This window comes from Diaphorina citri, unplaced genomic scaffold (genome assembly GCF_000475195.1).
Source record: "Diaphorina citri unplaced genomic scaffold, Diaci psyllid genome assembly version 1.1 scaffold8, whole genome shotgun sequence".
NCBI classification, from domain to species: Eukaryota; Metazoa; Arthropoda; class Insecta; order Hemiptera; family Psyllidae; genus Diaphorina; species Diaphorina citri.
In genome coordinates, this window is record NW_007377447.1 from 375,182 (window position 1) to 397,109 (window position 21,928).

At 38.8% G+C, this 21,928-nt stretch overlaps 3 protein-coding genes and 2 non-coding genes across 5 annotated transcripts; all 5 read left to right on the top strand.

Moving 5' to 3' along the window:
• The first annotated feature begins 426 nt into the window (after positions 1–426).
• LOC103505043 lies at positions 427–11,761 on the top strand. Its single transcript, XM_026820316.1, has 6 exons — positions 427–485; positions 2,010–2,223; positions 3,539–3,666; positions 4,508–4,581; positions 10,100–10,288; positions 11,049–11,761. The coding sequence occupies exons 1-6, from the start codon at positions 427–429 to the stop codon at positions 11,726–11,728; spliced, it is 1,344 nt and encodes a 447-aa protein (XP_026676117.1). The 3' UTR covers positions 11,729–11,761.
• Positions 8,683–8,801, top strand: LOC113465719. The gene has a single exon (XR_003390342.1). It is a non-coding gene; the product is annotated as a 5S ribosomal RNA (ribosomal RNA).
• Positions 11,762–14,237: 2,476 nt separating the features above from the next.
• LOC103505062 (dynein regulatory complex subunit 4-like) lies at positions 14,238–19,036 on the top strand. Its single transcript, XM_026820321.1, has 6 exons — positions 14,238–14,286; positions 16,920–17,158; positions 17,477–17,594; positions 18,033–18,114; positions 18,433–18,554; positions 18,920–19,036. Exons 1-6 carry the CDS (start codon positions 14,260–14,262, stop codon positions 19,034–19,036), a joined length of 705 nt encoding a protein of 234 aa, XP_026676122.1. The 5' UTR covers positions 14,238–14,259.
• On the top strand, positions 14,252–16,604 carry LOC103505052 (SWI5-dependent HO expression protein 3-like). The gene is made up of 4 exons (XM_017442278.2): positions 14,252–14,468; positions 14,592–15,202; positions 15,335–15,984; positions 16,108–16,604. The coding sequence occupies exons 1-4, from the start codon at positions 14,403–14,405 to the stop codon at positions 16,545–16,547; spliced, it is 1,767 nt and encodes a 588-aa protein (XP_017297767.2). The 5' UTR covers positions 14,252–14,402; the 3' UTR covers positions 16,548–16,604.
• Positions 19,037–21,107: 2,071 nt separating the features above from the next.
• Positions 21,108–21,226, top strand: LOC113465723. The gene has a single exon (XR_003390344.1). It is a non-coding gene; the product is annotated as a 5S ribosomal RNA (ribosomal RNA).
• Positions 21,227–21,928: the final 702 nt, after the last annotated feature.

Consider the following 21,928-nt stretch of genomic DNA (forward strand, 5'->3'; position numbering starts at 1 on the left):
TAACACTGGTCACTGCTCATTTGTGAAAGTTCCTTTTTGCGTTCAACCTAACCCTACAATAACACTGGAACATGGATAGGTACATCTTTACGTCTCTTTCAGGCGATGTCCAGATGGGATTCACTACACACGTGCCTTGGTCAGATATCTGAGTAACCTAGTCCTAACTCATATTGGTAAGTTTTAATCTAATTTGTATCCTGTAGAGTAGACAATGTAATTTAAATGAGAGTGTTCACACTATACACACGACACGATTTTTTTCCGAACCACACAAGATGTACTTGTAGACAATGTAATTTAAATGAGAGTGTTTCACTATTCACACTACACACGACAGTTTTTTCCCCGAACAACAAGTGTGAATATTCTTTTAATATAGGCCGCGCGGCGCTTCGAACTCATGACGTTCGCGCGCCTCCCGGCATGCTTGATGTGTTCATCTGTGTTGATATATTCAATTCTTCACTCACTCCTTCGCCAACGTTCATATCACGTTGAATACACCAGTTCTCGTCCGATCACTGAAGTTAAGCAACGTTGAGCGTGGATAGTACTTGGATTACAGCAGTATTGATTTTGTAGCTCAGTAACTTGGTGGAAGTCTTAAAAAGCGAAAAATCTTAAACCCATTTGAGAATTTGAAAGATGAGTGACTTTGTCCCTTTTTTAATGCTCTTGGGCATCAGTTACCAAACTAACACAGGAAAGAACCTGGAATCCTGGAAAATGTACAGGACTAGTGGACTCTGGACTACAGGAAAATCTCACAGAAACTACAAATTTTCAAATTTTACCGCTTCATTTGTATTTATGCTCAAGGAGGTTGATTCGTCATGGATATGATGGATTCCTGTAGAAAAAGTGAAGCCATTAATGCTGATAGCGGTTGAAAATTAGGAGCGCGAATTTTTGAAATTCTGGTTTTGATTTCTTATCATTTTTAAGAAAAAAAGTAAAAAAAATGCCAAACCATTTTAATTTGAAAGGTGAAAAAAGTAAGGATTTGAATAAAGTTCTGCTTTTAATTCTATCATCATTGTGTGCACAAGAAACAGCAAAGTATTTGTGAGGTAAGGAAAAAAGTTGAATACACTTACTTACCTAGGTAGGTAACTTAACTACATAAGCTCTATTAACTCTATTTTAAGTACCTACTTACTCACTCTGTCAGTGATCTTCAACAGGCCTGAAGTACCTACCTACAATGCTACAATCATACATCAACATCATCCTTGGTTACAGATGCCCTCTTGTTTATCCTGCTTGAATGAGACTAAAAGTCCCTTTACCCCAGAAGTCTAAACAAGGTCTCGTGTATTTTATGGGTTTAATAACATAATACATAGTTTTCACATGTCACTTTCCTTGTTTATCCTGCTTGAATGAGACTAAAAAGTCCCTTTACCCCAGAAGTCTAAACAAGGTCTCGTGTATTTTATGGGTTTAATAACATAATACATAGTTTTCACATGTCACTTTTAGGCCTCACCTTTTTCGCATCACTCTCAGTCTGGAGGTGCAGGGTTCGATTCCCGGCAGGGGCGGAAATTTTCTGATGATACTTTTTCCGCACCCGTCCCTTCAAACCCCCCCCCTTCTTTTTCTTTATCTATTTCTCTCCTTCTTTCTTCGTTTAACTTGAAAAAATCTATTGAATTTTAGGGTCCCGCGAGAGGCTCCCTCGGTTACCTTGTTTATCCTGCTTGAATGAGACTAAAAAGTCCCTATACTCCAGCAGTCTAAACAAGGTCTCGTGTATTTTATGGGTTTAATAACATAATACATAGTTTTCACATCGCACTTTTAGGCCTCCCCTTTTTCGCATCACTCTCAATCTGGAGGTGCTGGGTTCGATTCGCGGCAGGGGCGGAAATTTTCTGATGATACTTTTTCCGCACCCGTCCCTTCTTTTTTTTTTCAAGCCCCCCCTTTTTTTTCTTTTTTTTTCTTTATCTATTTCTCTCCTTCTTTCTTCGTTTAACTTGAAAAAATCTATTGAATTTTAGGGTCCCGCGAGAGGCTCCCTCGGTGGTACTGATCAACTCCACGGTGTGGGATGTGAATCGCTGGGGTCCGAATGGCGACATCAAGTTCCAGTCGAACATACGCAAGCTGATGCTACTGTTCCAATGTAACCTACCGTGTGACACTGCCGTGGTGTGGGTGACTGCCCTGCATCCCGCCGCCAAGATACAAGGAAGAGCTCTGGTTGTCAAACAGGTAGGACGTTAACCTACCGTGTGACACTGCCGTGGTGTGGGTGACTGCCCTGCACCCCGCCGCCAAGATACAAGGAAGAGCTCTGGTTGTCAAACAGGTAGGACGTTTCTCTGTAAAGCTACGTTTCCACTCGGGCAGCATTTGCCGCGTTGCACTTTAAGCTCAACTTGGATAGCAAGCTAAAAGCCTTTTTTCTGCCTAAAAAAAAGATCTTACTTACCCGAGGCTAAGTAAGGTAAAGTCCTAAGACCTAAAAACTGCGAACTCTTCTTGCGACTTCCTTTGTTTGGATCTTACTTACCCGAGGCTAAGTAAGGTAAAGTCCTAAGACCTAAAAACTGCGAACTCTTCTTGCGACTTCCTTTGTTTGAAAAAAAATATGGTCTTAAATAGCGGCCAAACCGTACATTTGTACCGGGAGTATCTCCGGGACACTTTTTCTCTACATAATTTATTAAATCTCTGCAAATTCGTGAGAATTTCGAACTGTTTTTGAGCTTTTTCTATTTTATTTATGTAGCCTTAAATAGCGGAATCAAGGTTGGTCGAATCGGACTTCTTTGGAAACCCGGCCCAGGCACATTTTGATCTACTCACATAATTAATCACATCTATCTGCGAGTCTTGGGCCGAAAGAGCGCGATTTTTAATAGCACGTAGTCGCCTGCAAAACAAAACCTTTCACATGTCTGTTCTCTTTCACAGCTGGAATTCATTCAGAACTCTCTTCAGTTTCAAATCCTCAAACCGTACATTTGTTACGGGAGTGCGGGACACCTTTTCTCTACATAATCTATTAAATCTCTGTAAATTCGTGAGAATTTCGAACTGTTTTTGAGCTCTTTCTATTTTATTTATGTAGCCCTAAATAGCGGAATCAAGGTCGGTCGAACCGGACTTCTTTGGAAACCTGGGCCAGGCACATTTTGATCTACTCACATAATTAATCACATCTATCTGCGAGTCTTGGGCCGAAAGACGCGCGACTTTAAGTAGCACGTAGGTACCGCGTAGTCGCCTGCAAAACAAAACCTTTCACATGTCTGTTCTCTTTCACAGCTGGAATTCATTCAGAACTCTCTTCAGTTTCAAATCCTCGACTTTTAGTAGCACGTAGTCGCCTGCAAAACAAAACCTTTCACATGTCTGTTCTTTTTCACAGCTGGAATTCATTCAGAACTCTCTTCAATTTCAAATCCTGGAAGCCAACTACTATGCTGCCTCCGTAGCCAAGGAGTTTGGGTTCGATGTCCTGGATTTCCATTATTATACTCGACAAATGAGGATCCTTTCACATGTCTGTTCTCTTTCACAGCTGGAATTCATTCAGAACTCTCTTCAGTTTCAAATCCTGGAAGCCAACTACTATGCTGCCTCCGTAGCCAAGGAGTTTGGGTTCGATGTCCTGGATTTCCATTATTATACTCGACTCCTTGCCCATAGGTAAATACACAGTTTCCCTCTTTTTATTTCCCATTAAGAGGGAGAGCAGCTTAGTCTGGCTGGGGGACCTCCGCGGAGTGGAGAACATTAAATGACAGACCGCGGATTGTGCGTTTTGAAAAATGCTCAAACCCCGATCTAATGGTATACTGCGGGACTTGAACCCCATGTAATTTTTACCACTTACCAATAATAGCAAAAGATTATTTGGTTACCCATGAAATTCCAAATGCCAGACCGCGGATTGTGCGTTTTGAAAAATGCTGAAACCCCGATCTAATGGCTAATGGTATACTGCGGGACTTGAACCCCTTGTAACTTTTACCACTTACCAATAATAGCAAAAGATTATTTGGTTACCCATGAAATTCGACGTAGATTTCAAAAGTGAAATAAAAAATAGGGGTTCTTATTTGAATTTCTCGAGGAACGACGACTTTTATCCAAAAAGTGCCACTGCTGGGGTTTGAACCTGGATTTTGAAATCACCATCAAATTTGTCAAGGGCTCTTTCCTACCTTCAGAAAAAAAAACAAAACTTCAAAATTCCAAGCTGTTTTAAAAGCTACAATCCGCGGTCTGGCATTTCTTATTTCCACTCCGCGGAGTAAGCAGTTTATTCTTCAATCTCATGATGCTCAATGGCCGATTTCGGCAATTTAGCATTTGCATAAATCCAGTCCGCGGATTGAGCTATTTACAGTTGCTCAGTTGCCGAATTTCGGGGAATGAGCATTTTGCATTTTTTGTTCCGCGGATTGAGCTATTTTTTCGCTCCTTGAGCGGATTCGGGGAATGAGCCTAACATGAATAATTGAATACATCTTTACGTCTCTTTCAGGCGATGTCCAGATGGGATTCACTACACACGTGCCTTGGTCAGATATCTGAGTAACCTAGTCCTAACTCATATTGGTAAGTTTAACCGTCGTATGTATGAAATCTAAAGATAAACTTAAGTTTAACTTGAAATGAAAATCTTGCCAAATTTCATGAAATCTAGCCAGTTATCTCAAGAAATGACATGAAATTGGCAACATTGTTCGTCTTAAGTTAAACTTAAGTTTATCTTTGGATTTCATACATACGACGGTTAATCTAATTTGTATCCTGTAGCTGTAGACAATGTAATTTAAATGAGAGTGTTCACACTATACCTACACACGACACGATTTTTTTCCGAACCACACAAGATGTACTTGTAGGCAATGTAATTTAAGAGTGTTTCATTATTCACACTACACACGACAGTTTTTTTTCCCAGAACAACAAGTGACAAGTGTGAATATTCTTTTAAGTAATATAGGCCGCGCGGCGCTTCGAACTCATGACGTTCGCGACTTCGCGCGCCTCCCGGCATGCTTGATCATATTCTCCCCTTCTCATGTGTTCATCTGTGTTGATATATTCAATTCTTCATTCACTCTTTCGCCAACGTTCATATCACGTTGAATACACCAGTTCTCGTCCGATCACTGAAGTTAAGCAACGTTGAGCGTGGATAGTACTTGTGTTATTTGTTTAGTTTATTTTTTTAAGCTATTTCTCCTGGTCTCCTACTAGTTCAAATAATGATGGTTCCTACCTATTATAATGTTATGTGGTGTTGGAATAGGTAGTTTGTCAGTATTTAACCCTATCATTATTCCAAATAACCTTGTTTTTTCCTTTAAGTTTTTCTTTTATAAGAGTGATTTATTTTATTTTCCTATTTTTAGTTAAAGAATTTTGTTGTTTGTGATAAAAAGTAGTTAGATAGTACTTTTTTTTAAATCATGACTCATAAGTATAGTTAAAGTTAGTTAATATAAGAAATTGCTAATTTACAAAGTTGGAAACCTAGGAATCTGCCATTTTTTCCCACCTTGAAACTTTACAAAATACCTACAGAGCTCCTCTCAGTAAGGTAATCTTCGTGTTCTTAATGTGTTCAATTCAATCGTTTGAGACTGATATTTTCTACTGCCTGATATGTTCAAAATATTTGCCTTATTTTAGTCGTTATTATCTAGTTTTATTTTTTGTAATTAGCTACAAAGAGTTCAAATTTTCCCCCATTTCCACTAGAATGTTTGTTGGTTCCAAATAAAAGTACAAATTTGTTTATTTTGTCACAATTCAGAATATCTAGTTTGTTTTCCCCCAAGATACTAACTTTTATGTGAATTATACCTTTGAAAGTATAATATCTATGTATATATTGCTTTGAAGAAAAGCTACTAAATTGCTGCCATCTTACCTTACCTAAGAGAAAAAGTAAGCAAGACAGACGGGGTTAAACTGGGGGGTAAAGGGCCTTTTCAGTCTCATCCTAGCAGGATTTTTATGTGAATTATACCTTTGAAAGTATAATATCTATGTACATGTGTATTGCTTTGAAGAAAAGCTACTAAGTAAATAGCTGCCGTCTTACCTTACCTAAGAGAAAAAGTAAGCAAGACAGACGGGGTTAAACTGGGGGGTAAAGGGCCTTTTCAGTCTCATCCTAGCAGGATAAATGAGGAATGAGGTACATGTATATCCTTTTCTACCTAATTTTCCCCTTACCCCATTGTTTATATGTTACCCTGGTTACTCCACTTCTTCTCTAAGTTACATTACTTGCGGGTACCTAATATGTCATATCACCCTCTAAATGAGTTTTAAAATGGGACCACGTAACTTATTATTCCACTTTTTCTTAATTTTAATGTTTACCCTTTTTAATTACTACCTACCTTTTTTTTAAATTTTGATTTAATCAGTACCTATTGTAGCCCTGTGAAATTTCGAAATTAATCTTGCATAGTTACGTATGTATTAATCCTAATTATATCTCTAAAAAAAAAAAAAATTGATTTAATTAATCAGTACCTATTGTAGCCCTGTGAAATTTCGAAATTAATCTTGCATAGTTACGTATGTATTAATCCTAATTATATCTCTGTTTTAAAAAAAATTGATTTAATCAGTACCTATTGTAGCCCTGTGAAATTTCGAAATTAATCTTGCATAGTTACGTATGTATTAATCCTAATTATATCTCTTTTAAATTTTGATTTAATCAGTACCTATTGTAGCTCTGTGAAGTTTCGAAATTAATCTTGCATAGTTACGTATGTATTAATCCTAATTATATCTCTGTTTTTGAAGGAGTTAAGAAGGGCAGAGAGTGCAGGAACATTTGCAATTTTGAGATTATCATTACATTCGTGAGTTGAAGTCAATATGGTAAGTAACAAAGAGAAACAATTAAATAATTTACATATTTAACAAACTAATATTGTAATGTAAATTATATGAAAAATATGACGTTTGTTAATTTCATGATCGGAGGGTAAGGCCCATTGTTTTGGGTGTAGATATTTTTAGAGAAACAATTAAATAATTTACATATTTAACAAACTAATTGTAATGTAAATTATATGAAAAATATGACGTTTGTTAATTTCATGATCGGAGGGTAAGGCCCATTGTTTTGGGTGTAGATATTTTTGAGACCTAAATGAAACCCCTTTTTTTTAGTCCATTTAGAAAATTTCGTTCATATAATATTGAACCATAACTGATTGTTCGTTATGCTTTGATGTCACGTACTGACGGCAATGGCTGCTAATATTCTGATTCGTGTGATTCCGAGTAGTTTGGCTAAGAATTTAACTACACAATCCCCTTTTTCAATTGTGAATCCGCTGCGGCCCGCTTAATTTGAAGAAACCATTTACAAATTTCAGGAACACGCTGAAGAGCTGTCCCAATCCCGTAAGGAGTTCGAACAGAAAGTAAGCGACATCGAGAAGAGATACAAGCAGATGATTCAAGATATTCAACTGCACGAAGAATTGAAGAGTGATCTGGAGGTGTCAGAAGTGGAGGAGAGGAAAAATGTCCTCATTGAAAAGCTGAAAGAAAACCATGCTGAAGCTTTGAACAATTTGAAAGTCTACTATACGGAGATTACGATCAATAATCTGTCTATTATTGCCAATTTAAAGGTAAGAATAAGCGACGCGGTCTCTCGCTGCTGAAATCTGAAATTTCTGTAAATTGCTGAATATAAAATCCGACAGTACTTCGTATTAGTTGAACAAACGAAGTGATACTCGTAAAATTTTAAATTCGAAGATTTTGCATTATAGGTCTGTCTGTTTGTTTCATTGTAACTCTCGAACGGGTTCACCGATTTTAATGAAATTTCATAGAAATGTTCAATATTTAAAGAAAAATTTCTCGGTGAATTTTGGGCCCCATCGGGCCTTCGGGAGCCCCATAAGGGCCATTTTTCTGGGTAAGTTCCAGAGTTCAATGAAATACCTACTATGTCCCAAACGAAATGATACTCGTGAAATTTTAAATTCGAAGATTTTGCATTATAGGTCTGTCTGTTTCATTGTAACTCTCGAACGGGCTCACCGATTTTAATGAAATTTCATAGAAATGTTCAATATTTATTTTAAAGAAAAATTTCTCGGTGAATTTTGGGCCCCATCGGGCCTTCGGGAGCCCCATAAGAGCCATTTTTCTGGGTAAGTTCCAGAGTTCAATGAAATACCTACTATGTCTCATTTCATGGTAGTGTGTATGTGCCATGTGCCTCGTAGTCGTAGTTCCTAGTGAGTTTGTACGACCTCGTACTGTGTTAGTGAATCGTATCAAGTAGTGGGGGTCTATTCCCATTGCTCCCCCCTTCTTATTTTATCATTTTTATCACATGGTGGCATGGCGCGCTACAAGCATTGATATATTCAATTCTTCTCTTCAAAACCTGGGCTTGTTTTTCCTACTACCTGCTGCGACCTTCAGGTAAATACCTCCATGGGTAAAACAAGGCTCTTGAACCACAATACATGCCGTGTTACCTGTTTTGATATATTTAATTCTTCTATCCTTCATTCGCCAACGTTCATATCACGTTGAATACACCAGTTCTCGTAGTCTATTCCCATTGCTCCCCCCTTAGCTATTTTATCATTTTTATCACATGGTGGCATGGCGCGTTACAAGCATTGATATATTCAATTCTTCTCTTCGTCTTTCGCCAACGTTCATATCACGTTGAATACACCAGTTCTCGTCCGATCACTGAAGTTAAGCAACGTTGAGCGTGGATAGTACTTGGATGGGTGACCGCTTGGGAACACCACGTAACGTTGGCGTCTTTTTTTATTTTATTTTTTTGAGCCACTTTTTTTCTGCTGATTGACTTAAAACTTGGTACACTTAATGCAGTTTAGGTATGTATGTATCTGGGTGGCAATAGGTCCTTCAAAAAATGTTGCATGTTTTTCTGAGAAAAGAAATTATTCTTATGTTTTCCAGACTAAACTCGAAGAGGCCAAGAAGCGGGCTTTGAATTTTGAGCTCGAGCTGGGGAAATACAAGATTGAAAACACATCTTTACGTCTCTTTCAGGCGATGCCCAGATGGAATTCACTACACACGTGCCTTGGTCAGATATCTGAGTAACCTAGTCCTAACTCATATTGGTAAGTTTTAATCTAATTTGTATCCTGTAGAGTAGACAATGTAATTTAAATGAGAGTGTTCACACTATACACACGACACGATTTTTTTTCCAAACCACACAAGATGTACTTGTAGGCAATGTAATTTAAAAAAGAGTGTTTCACTATTCGCACTACACACGACAGTTTTTTTCCCCGAACAACAAGTGACAAGTGTGAATATTCTTTTAAGTAATATAGGCCGCGCGGCGCTTCGAACTCATGACGTTCGCGCGCCTCCCGGCATGCTTGATCATATTCTCCCCTTCTCATGTGTTCATCTGTGTTGATATATTCAATTCTTCATTCACTCTTTTCTCATTTGCCTTGATGTAAAATATTCTTTTAATTATCTCCCTCTCCTCCTCTATTCCAATCTCATCCTTCCTTTTCTCTCTCTCCCTTCCTCCTACCCTTCTTCTCTACCTCCTGTCATCTTTTCTCCCTACTTCCATATCTCTTCCCCCCCTCTCTCTCTCACTCTCACTCTCCTTCCTTCCTCCCTTCCTTCCTTCTTCTCTTCTCTTCTCTCCTCTCTCTCTCTCTCTCTGTGTGTTCTGATGGAAAATATTCTTCTTATTCTGTTCCTCTCCTTATACCTTTCTCTTCCTTCCTTCTCTCTCTCTCTCTCTCTCTCCCTCCTTCCTCCTTTTCTTTACCTTTTCTCTCTCTCTCTCTCCCCCCCCTCTCTTTCTTCTTCCTTCTCTCTCTCTCTCACACACACACACAAATCCTTTTTTCTTTCTCTTCCATATCTGTCTTTGTCTCCCTCTCTCCATCTCCCTAACTCCCCCTGGAAAAAAAAAAAAAAAAAAAAAAAATCAAACTAATACCTATGTAGAAGGCGAAGGTTGCTTAAACAATGTTTTTGTTGTTTTTAAAGATGAGAGATTTTTATGTAATTGCCTACGAGTAATTATATGCCGTGTCGCGTGTCCGAACCGTTTCAGCCGAGATCTGGGAAGTGAAATTACCTGGTAAGGTGAAGTGTAGAGATATAGACTATGTGCTCCAATGCAAAGCGGATCAGAAAGTTCAGAACACTGAGAATGAGGACAAGGCAAATACAGCCGAGGTAGAGGGCAGGAAAGTTCTCCGAGCCAGAAGAAAAGCTAGACAGACCACTGATTCAGATACCTGTAAGTTTCATTTATTTTCCTGATTTATTTTCTTATCTTAAATAGATTAAAATGCTTCGTTTAATGCCGGTCACTCATGCTCGGACTGCCAGACGTAATAATAATTATTTAGGTTAAATTCTCAAATTATTGGGGATAAATTCCATACTTCGGCTGGGATTGAACCCACGCCCTCCTGTTTTCTAGGCAAGCGTCTTGACCACTACACCACCGAGGCAGGTGTGACGTATTAATAATGCTCGAGCTATTATATTAACCCGTAGATAACGACTTCGGATAAATTCCATACTTCGGCTGGGATTACACCCACGCCCTCCTGTTTACCAGGCAAGCGTCTTGACCACTACACCACCGAGGCAGGTGTGACGTATTAATAATGCTCGAGCTATTATATTAACCCGTAGATAACGACTTAAAATTGACAAGATAAAAAATCACTTATTTTAACCCCTGCTTGGATTCAAACCCGAGGACTCTGTCCTATAGAGCCTGTAGTAGTTCACTCCATCTTTCCTCGCAGGCAAATCTCCATCAGAACTGAAAGAGCTTGTGCATCACTTATTTTAACCCCTGCTTGGATTCAGACCCGAGGACTCTGTCCTATAGAGCCTGTAGTAGTTCACTCCATCTTTCCTCGCAGGCAAATCTCCATCAGAACTGAAAGAGCTTGTGAATCACTTATTTTAACCCCTTCTTGGATTCAGACCCGAAGACTCTGTCCTATAGAGACTGTAGTAGTTCACTCTATCTTTCCTCGCAGGCAAATCTCCATCAGAACTGAAAGAGCTTGTGGTCCAATGTGCCAAGGATCTCCTGCGTGGCATTCAACAGAAATCGGACGATATGACAGTGGAGCAATACTTCCCAATACTAACAGAACCTCCCTCTCCAACCGCCCCTGAACCACGCTCTGGGTTTACCCTTACCCCTCCACTAGCACCCGGGCCTGACCCGTCCAGTGCCCCGTTCCATGAAGATGACGTCTTCTGGGATAGACCTCCTCCGGCTAACCAGTGTAGGATACCTCTTACAGGACAGTCCAACGTAAACCTAGCTCGTATATGGAATCAACCAAACGCTGTGCTACCAAATACCGTCTGGGAGCAGCCAAGTCCTTTCATGTTCAATCAGAATCAAAATCTACCGTTCGGTGCAGGAAACCCTTTCCAGTCCAACATATGTGGACCGACTGGACCGTCTGTGTTCCAGTTTAACGCCAAGGGCAATAGGAACGACAAGAAGAGAAAGAATGGAAACGGTTGGACCGAATTTCCCGGTAACAACATGGCGGGGATACGAAATTCGTTCGTGTCGGGTCAATACAATGGGTTTGCTGAACAGATGAGAACTAATGTGATGGAACTTGCACAGCAAGTAAGCCAGAACATCGCGGCCCAGATGGGAGGTCCGTTTGGGCCCTCTCGCTGGCCAAGACAGTAATCTCTTGACTTTGTTCTTGACACCTTATGCCGGTCACTCATGCTCGGACTGTCTGATTGACCCAGGCCTGCAGACCGTCAAAGAGACCTATACGGAAATTTTTCCGCCACACGCTTTCCGACTGTCTGACAGAACTGGGGGGTCCTAGACCATATGACAAAACTAGGGGTCCTAGCTCTGTCAGAAAGTCTGACGGTCATCTGTTACGGTCTGAGCGTGAATTTCCCATCATCTAAGATCGTCCTAGTTTTGTTTTAAAGACTTTTTCATTTTACTCTGAAAAGCTGAGGCCTGTTCTATTTTATTCCTTGTTCACATCATTTTCAGGGGGAATATTCATTTCTTGGAGACACGCGGGTTAGGTTTGACTCACTGACGAGAGCGCGGAATTACGTGGAACACCGAATCTTCTATCATCCCCCGTCCCAAACCAAACTTGAGTTCAGATTCATCACTCAAGTCTTGAGTGATGCCACTCAAAAAATGCTCGAAGTTTACTCAAGGTAAAGCACTCAAAGGGAGGAAAGGCAATAAGCCATTCGTTGGTCCAGTTAAGCACTTTAATAGAACAGAATACCTTGTTTATCCTGCTTGAATGAGAATAAAAGTACCTTTACCCCAGAAGTCTAAACAAGGTCTCGTGTATTTTATGGGTTTAATAACATAATACATAGTTTTCACATGTCACAGAGACCTATTCGGAGATTTTTTCCGCCACACGCTTTCCGACTGTCTGACAGAACTGGGGGGTCCTAGACCATCTGACAAAACTAGGGGTCCTAGCTCTGTCAGAAAGTCTGACGGTCATCTGTCACGGTCTGAGCGTGAATTTCCCATCATCTAAGATCGTCCTAGTTTTGTTTTAAAGACTTTTTCATTTTACTCTGAAAAGCTGAGGCCTTGATCTCAATTTTGTTATATTTCTTTCTATATTTTTCCTAGACCTTGAACCTTTATGAGGTCTGAAAAATAACTGTCCAGTATTTTTTGTTATTTGTTTAGTTTATTTTTTTAAGCTATTTCTCCTGGTCTCCTACTAGTTCAAATAATGATGGTTCCTACCTATTATAATGTTATGTGGTGTTGGAATAGGTATAGTTGGTCATTATTTAAACCTATCATTATTCCAAACAACCATGTTTTTTCCTTTAAGTATTTCTTTTATAAGAGTGATTTATTTTATTTTCCTATTTTTAGTTAAAGTATTTTGTTTGTGATAAAAAGTAGTAGATAGTATTTTTTTTATAATCATGACTCATTCGACATATAAGTTAACCTGGTTAAGATGAAAAATTGTTAAATTAGAAAGTTGGAAACCCAGGAATCTGCCATTTTTCCCCCACCTTGAAATTTCCCTCTTACAAAATACCTACAGAGTTCCTCTCAGTAAGGTAATCTTCGTGTTCTTAATGTGTTCAATTCAATCCTTTGAGACTGATATTTTCTACTGCCTGATATGTTCAAAATATTTGCCTTATTTTAGTCGTTATTATCTAGTTTTATTTTTTGTAATTAGCTACAAAGAGTTCAAATTTTCCCCCATTTCCACTAGAATGTTTGTTGGTTCCAAATAAAAGTACAAATTTGTTTATTTTGTCACAATTCAGAATATCTAGTTTATTTTCCCCCAAGATATTAACTTTTATGTGAATTATACCTTTGAAAGTATAATATCTATGTACATGTGTATTGCTTTGAAGAAAAGCTACTAAGTAAATAGCTGCCGTCTTACCTTACCTAAGAGAAAAAGTAAGCAAGACAGACGGGGTTAAACTGGGGGGTAAAGGGCCTTTTCAGTCTCATCCTAGCAGGATAAATGAGGAATGAGGTACATGTATATCCTTTTCTACCTAATTTTCCCCTTACCCCATTGTTTATATGTTACCCTGGTTACTCCACTTCTTCTCTAAGTTACATTACTTGCGGGTACCTAATATGTCATATCACCCTCTAAATGAGTTTTAAAATGGGACCACGTAACTTATTATTCCACTCTTTCTTAATTTTAATGTTTACCCTTTTTAATTACTACCTACCTTTTTTTAAAAAAAATTGATTTAATCAGTACCTATTGTAGCCCTGTGAAATTTCGAAATTAATCTTGCATAGTTACGTATGTATTAATCCTAATTATATCTCTGTTTTTGAAGGAGTTAAGAAGGGCAGAGAGTGCAGGAACATTTGCAATTTTGAGATTATCATTACATTCGTGAGTTGAAGTCAATATGGTAAGTAACAAAGAGAAACAATTAAATAATTTACATATTTAACAAACTAATATTGTAATGTAAATTATATGAAAAATATGACGTTTGTTAATTTCATGATCGGAGGGTAAGGCCCATTGTTTTGGGTGTAGATATTTTTGAGACCTAAATGAAACCCCTTTTTTTTAGTCCATTTAGAAAATTTCGTTCATATAATATTGAACCATAACTGATTGTTCGTTATGCTTTGATGTCACGTACTGACGGCAATGGCTGCTAATATTCTGATTCGTGTGATTCCGAGTAGTTTGGCTAAGAATTTAAATGGATGGATTGACATTTTGGGTAAAAGTAAGTTATAACTTTTCACTCTCTGCGCCACACCATACTTCATAGCTAAAATTTGAAGTTAAACACATGAAGGACTATAAAAAACACGCACTATCACCTAACAAAAAAATATAAAAATGGACGAAACGGTGGAATTGGAGAACATCGTCAAAACATTTGAAGAATTGGAAGGGTACCGAAACCAACTGCTTTGTGAAAATGAAAGCTTGTTAGAGACCACCTAACAAAATAATATAAAAATGGACGAAACTGTGGAATTGGAGAACATCGTCAAAACATTTGAAGAATTGGAAGGGTACCGAAACCAACTGCTTTGTGAAAATGAAAGCTTGTTAGAGATGATCTCGGATATGGAAAATACTATTCAAGAACTTGAAAATCTACGCCGACAAGACAAACAAGCCATGAATGAAAAAGACGAAACTATTGAAAAGCTTAAAAGAGAAAACAAAAACTTACAGAGCAGTATTCAACGTAAAGAGCAAGACCTTGCTCAGTTCAGTGGAGTTTTTGATGAAATAGCTGAGTTGGAAAATGAAAATGATCATCTTCTGAATGATAAAAATTATTGTGAAATTCAACTGAGTAACCTAAAAGAAAAAATTGTCAAATTGGAGGACGATGCCCGAAATAAACTTGTCATCATAGAGGCACAAGAGAAAGAACTGAATCACATGCAAAAGAAGTTTATCGAATACAAGAAAAAGTTTGAAGCTGTATTGAGAGAGAACGAAGAATGTAAAAAACAGTGTGAAACTTGTGAGAAGCAGTTGGAGGAATGTAAATTGCAAATCGATGACATTAAAGACAGATTACAACAATGTGAACACGCAAAGTATAAACTTGAAGATATGAACAAGAAAAACGTATCTTATATCAAGCAATTAAAAAATGAAATAGCAACGGAAACTGCAAAGTCGCAAATCGATGACATTAAAGACAGATTACAACAATGTGAACAAGCAAAGTATAAACTTGAAGATATGAACAAGAAAAACGTATCTTATATCAAGCAATTAAAAAATGAAATAGCAACGGAAACTACAAAGTTTGCTAAATTACAAGTCAAAATAGTTACTTTGGAAGAAGAACAAAATGGATATAAACGTGAAAACAATCAACTGAAAGAGGAAATAACAATCTTGAACCGAGAACTAGATGAAAAGGAAAATGAAATAGATCATTGTAGTAAAGAATTGCAAAGAAAGAAAGAAGAGTTTGATAAATATAAAAGTACAATAGTTACTCTAAAAGATAGAATAATGAATAACAGAAGTGTACCACCGCAGAAATGTAGCAGAATGATGGGTTCTTACAGCACCAAGTTCCGATCTCACCATTCTACAAATGGTAGAAATGATAGGTTTAGATTCTCCTATGCAGGTGGTGGTATTGGTATGAATAGAAAACCAATTTCCAGCCGAATGGGTCCAACCTATAATGATCATAGTGATAGGACTTCACAGAAACCTTTGAAAAATTGCAGAACTCGCAACACAAAACCTCTGAGACTACAGCGCGATAACTATTCTAAAGATACTACCCCACTTGACTCCTACAATGGTAATAGAAATAATAACAGTGATATGACAAATCAAAGAAATCAGTACAATGAACCCTATGATGGAACTCCACCGAATACATATAATGAGTTTAGAAACAAGGAAAACCGTGATGGGCTAAAACGTGAATGTGAACCACTTGATAAGATGACAAATCAAAGAAATCAGTACAATGAACCCCATGATGGAACTCCACCGAATACATATAATGAGTTTAGAAACAAGGAAAACCGTGATGGGCTAAAACGTGAATGTGAACCACTTGATAACGTTTCTAATGAGAACTCGGTGAATTCACGTCAAATTGATGGACAAGACAGTCTGGATGATAAATCTTGGGGACAATCTCCGAGCCAGCCACCTCTCACTTCTGAAGAACCTCCGCGCAACTCACAGAACCGGTGCATTCCATGCAACCCACCGAGAAATGGAGAGAGCAACAAAAACCGCAAACCAACAGTACGTCGTCTTGATGAACGAAGTAAAAGTCCATGTCCTAAAGATCCACAGAAAGCTGCTAGGAATAACAGTCTCGAGTCTTATCTATCACTCATCGGTGATAAATGTATGCAGGATGCTTTGAATTCACTCAACATTATTGATAAAGTTGTGAAAAGCAAAGACCCAAAGAAGGAAATCTCACCCAAGAAACAAAATCAATCGAAGAAGAAAAAAAAGTGTGCAATGAAGATTTCTTAACGTATGAAAATAATAAATAATAGTGAAATATGTACCGCAATAGTCGTATGTACCTCATTCATATTGTATGAATTGAATTAATCTATCTGCCACCGGTTCCAGTTTCCTAGATAAATTTTGTCACTCTGGAGTTCTGGAGATACGAAAGTAATGTCAACTTAAATTTTACATTTTTTTAGTAATTGATATAATTTAGATACTTAAACACATAAAGATAAAAAAAAGGCATAAATACCTACCGAAAGAAATACTGAATTATAAGACATGTTCAAAACGTTGCCATCATGAACCAACTACGTATTGTAAAAAAAACAAGCTATTTTGTAGGTATTGTTTTGTAGGTAATGTGTTGTTCACATCCCTTTCTTCCAGGGTCCAAAGAAGAAAGGTAAAACGAGCGGGAAGAGCGGCAAAAGTTCGGGCGGCATTATCGATGGACTATCGACGGCGGAAATGTCTCGGGATCAGCTGGAACAGTTTGCCCTGAGGATTAGAACGGAGCTGGAGAGGGAGAGGGAGGAGCGGAATTTCTTCCAGGTGGAACGGGACAAGCTGAGGACCTTCTGGGAGATCACGCGACAGCAACTGGAGGAAAGTCGGGCCTCTCTCAGGTAACCTGTTTCAGGAGCATAATGGGGTTCGCACTTGCTATTTATTTATTACTATTTTTTAATGAGTGTTACGCCGCCGCCATTTTTTTTTTTTTTTTTTTTAGAGATTTAACAGAGGGAATTGTAACTCCTAAGGTCTTATCGTCCCGAAATCCAAGAGAGAAGGAAGACAGGATGGGAGAAAGCCAGCCATTCCAAGAACGAACATTATCCCTTCAAGATAAAATCCGTCCCGGGCGGGAATCGAACCCGTGGCCTAGCGCTTACAAGGCAGACGCGCTACCACTGGGCTAATCGTGCCCCCAATAATAATTTCAGGAATCAGGACCGTGCTCTGGAAGAGGCGGCAGAGAAACACGAACAGGAAATAAAACAGTTCAAACAGAAAGTCAAACACCTTATGTTTGAACATCAGAGCCATCTGTCTGATCTACAGGTAAATAAGATAAAGAATCAAATTGAATTTTTCCCAAGAGGTTTAACCCAATGGCGCCGGAATTAATTTTTTACTCGATTTTTGTGATATAAACATTGGATGTTAGGATTATTGAGATATTGGAAAAAAATCCTACAATGCTGCAGTAGGTAAGCATCAAAGTTGTGACATAACACAAAGAAACTGCATTTACTTACTTACTTACTTACTTACTTACTTACTACATTTACAGGTAGACGGATTAGTGGGGCTCAAGTTGGCCGAGGATGAATTTGAAAAGCGAGAAATCTATAGATCATCTCAAAATGCTTCAAAAACCCTAGATTTCAAATTTTATTGAAATCGGATAACCAGGGGCAGAGATGTGGACCGTTACGTGTACGTAACGCTAGGTTTATTTACTACACTACTATATTTTTTTATTTACTACATTTACAGGTAGACGGATTAGTGGGGCTCAAGTTGGCCGAGGATGAATTTGAAAAGCGAGAAATCGAGCTGCTTCAAGAAGAAAATAAAAGCCCTAAAAAAATCAGCAAGTTAAAAAAATAAAAAAAAAAATAAAAAATAAAATGGAAAGAGAATAATAAAAACAGAGCGAATGACATGCATAAACGCCTCGGCGAGCGCAGTGACATCTACACCATGGGAGCTGACGCCTAAATTAAGGCCAGCCAGTCACTATGAGGTAGGCCTGACAGGTACACCTGATCAGATATACCTGACACCTGATGAGCACACACACTATCAGGTAAAACTGACTCTATCAGGTAGACCTGACACCTGATCAGGTCTATAATGAGTGGCTGGCCTAATGTATTTCATTATTTTCTTTCAGACCTCACTGGAGTCGAGACAGACTACGCATGTTTGCATATGATCGGTTGCGAAATTCCGATGAGGACCATTGAATATACTATTCGGACTATCGACCATCAGACAGTCCCTATTGGGGATTTGGTACTCCAAACTACCCCGAGTGGGTACTGCCAGCCGTTTCCAGAACGAACCTTATCTGTTGAGGATGAGTACCGCCCCCGGGCGGGAATCGCGACCAAGCGCTTTATAAAAATGAATATTTGTTTGTGTGTTTGTTCGAACTTTATGCCTGGCCAAACCGCTCAACCGATTGCTATGAAACTTTGTCAACTTATTGCTTGCACTCCCGTGAAGGTTATAAGCTATTTTCCGGTTCATTTTTGTTAAACTACGCCGAGCAAGACCACTAAATGGATGAGTGACATGAACGGCCATGCCTTAAGGATTTCGGCTAGTTTAGGATAAAGTTTGGCCACTACTTGCTTTTTCATTTACTACATTTACAGGTAGACGGATTAGTGGGGCTCAAGTTGGCCGAGGATGAATTTGAAAAGCGAGAAATCGAGCTGCTTCAAGAATTCCGAAATCGAAGAAAGAAGGAGGACAGGGTAGGAGAAAACTAGTCGTCTCGAGAAATCAAAAACTTTACTATCTAATATATAAAAATTTATTTACAAGATTTGACCCAAACAAATTACAAACAGAGATATCAAGTTAAGTAAAACCATGTAAAAATGAATGTTTGTGTGAGTGTTTGTTTGTTCGAACTTTATGCCTTGCCAAACCACTCATCCGATTCTAATGAAACTTTGTGAACTTATTGCTTGCACTCCCGTGAAGGTTATAGGCTATTTTCCGATTCGTTTTTGTTAAACTACGCCGAGCAAGACCACTAAATGGATGAGTGACATGAACGGCCATGCCTTAAGGATTTCGGCTAGTTTAGGACATGTTGTACCTAAAATGTAATTATACGTACTTTAATGGTAGCATCAGTGACTGGGTATCACACTAGGTTTGTACGCCAAAGGTCCCGAGTTTGAATCCCGGCGGGGTCGAAGTATTTTCGGCTCTGTGCTTGGAGTTCGGGGTGCACTGAACCTCGTGAATGTAATTATACGTACTTTAATGGTAGCATCAGTGACTGGGTATCACACTAGGTTCGTACGCCAAAGGTCCCGAGTTTGAATCCCGGCGGGGTCGAAGTATTTTCGGCTCTGTGCTTGGAGTTCGGGGTGCACTGAACCTCGTGAGGACAACGGAGTAGCTACTTTGATCGAGTAGCGATCAGTGGCGGCATTACCAGCCAGTGTTCGCTAGTGTAAAAAGATTGCTTAAATATGGAAATTGATTGCAAAGGAGACACTGCTGTGATGTCCACTAAAGTTCTGAAAAAGCTCTGCTTTACCACAAAGAGTCCGAGATTTGATTGATATTACACGCCACAGACCAGGTAGCCGTTTTCAGGTGCAGAGTAGAGGAAAAACTACAAATGATGGAAGAAAACGGATTGAATGTGTGTATTGGGATACCTATTCTATTGATGACAGATCCTGATTCCTGAGCCTCCTTGGTACGCAGCTCGTAATAATTATATGCATCACAAAACCCAGAGGCTTGCGTGTCGCCTTCCAGCCACTGTTCGCTAGAGTAAAAAGATTATTTAAATATGGAAATTGATTGCAAAGGAGGCACTGCTGTGATATCCACTAAAGTTCTGAAAAAGCTCTGCTTGACCACAAAGCGTCCGAGATTTGATTGATATTACACGCCACAGACCAAGTAGCCGTTTTCAGGTGCAGAGTAGAGGAAAAACTACAAATGATGGAAGAAAACGGATTGAATGTTTGTATTGGGATACCTATTCTATTGCTGACAGATCCTGATTCCTGAGCCTCCTTGGTACGCAGCTCGTAATAATTATATGCATCACAAAACCCAGAGGCTTGCGTGTCGCCTTTGCAAACTCAATCTCTACCTTTCTCCACCTCTCAGCTCTCTCCCTCTCTCTTTCTTTCTCCACCTCTCTACCTTCCTACTCCTACCAGCTCTCTCTTTCTTTCTTCTCCTTTCTCCACCTCTCTCTACCTTCCTCCTCCTAACAAGTCTCTCTCTCTCTTCTCTTAGCCCCCTCTCTCCCTCATTTTCTCTTTTACTCTCTCTTCCCCACTCCATTTCCCCCCCCTCTCTCTCTCTGGAGAAAAATTAAACATGTATATCGAACGAACCCGCGACCCAGCGCTTACAAGACAGGTGCGCTATCCTTCAAACTATTAGGTTGTGGTTATATGGGTTACCGGGTTGAGTTGAGACAGGATGTTGTTTCTACAGTTTGGCATGGGAGTGGTAACTTAAAAACAAGGCAAGTTTACCGACTTTGCCTATTTCAACCCGGTACATAACCACAACCTTATAACCTGGGCTTATTTTTTCTACTACCTGACATTTGAACCATAGGCTCTTCCAGGATGTTGTTTCTACAGTTTGGCATGGGAGTGGTAAACAAGGCAAGTTTACCGACTTTGCCTATTTCAACCCGGTACATAACCACAACCTTATAACCTGGGCTTATTTTTTCTACTACCTGATGCGACCTTCAGGTATAAATACCTCCATGGGTAAAACAAGGCTCTTGAACCACAAGACATGCCGTGTTACCTGTGTTGATATATTTAATTCTTCTCTTCGTCATTCGCCAACGTTCATATCACGTTGAATACACCAGTTCTCGTCCGATCACTGAAGTTAAGCAACGTTGAGCGTGGATAGTACTTGGATGGGTGACCGCTTGGGAACACCACGTAACGTTGGCGTCTTTTTTTTTACTCCATAAAGTAGGTACTACACCTCTATCTACCATTTTATTTATACTCAAAATATAATAATTAATGACTTGATAATCAGGTTGATACACTTTTTATTTGGAAAGTGTAATTATTTTTGTAGACAATAAAATTAAAATTACCTCCTATTAAAAGTTTATTGCAGTGAAATTAGCTCATCACATCCAAGGAGTATTGTCCATATAAATGACCATTCCTATAAGGGGTCGCACTCCATAAAGTAGGTACTGCCCTCTATTTACCATTTTATTTATACTCAAAATATAATAATTAATGACTTGATAATCAGGTTGATACACTTTTTATTTGGAAAGTAATTATTTTTGTAGGCAATAAATTTAAAATTAGCTCCTATTAAAAGTTTTTGCAGTGAAATTAGCTCATCACATCCAAGGAGTATTGTCCATATAAATGACCATTCCTATAAGGGGTCACTGGTATATCCCAACATTTATGTATCCACCCATCACATTACACAACAACATTACATTACATTGAAATAGGGTTGTTTTCTGACTAAATTCCCGTGTGAGGAGTCCAGTAGGTATGTATGTAATACATAATTATGTCCAGTAGGTATGTAATACATACTGGACTGCTGGACTCCTCACACGGACTATTGCACCCCATTCTTGTTGTTTTTCCACTCTTTTCTTTCAAACATTGCTGTCT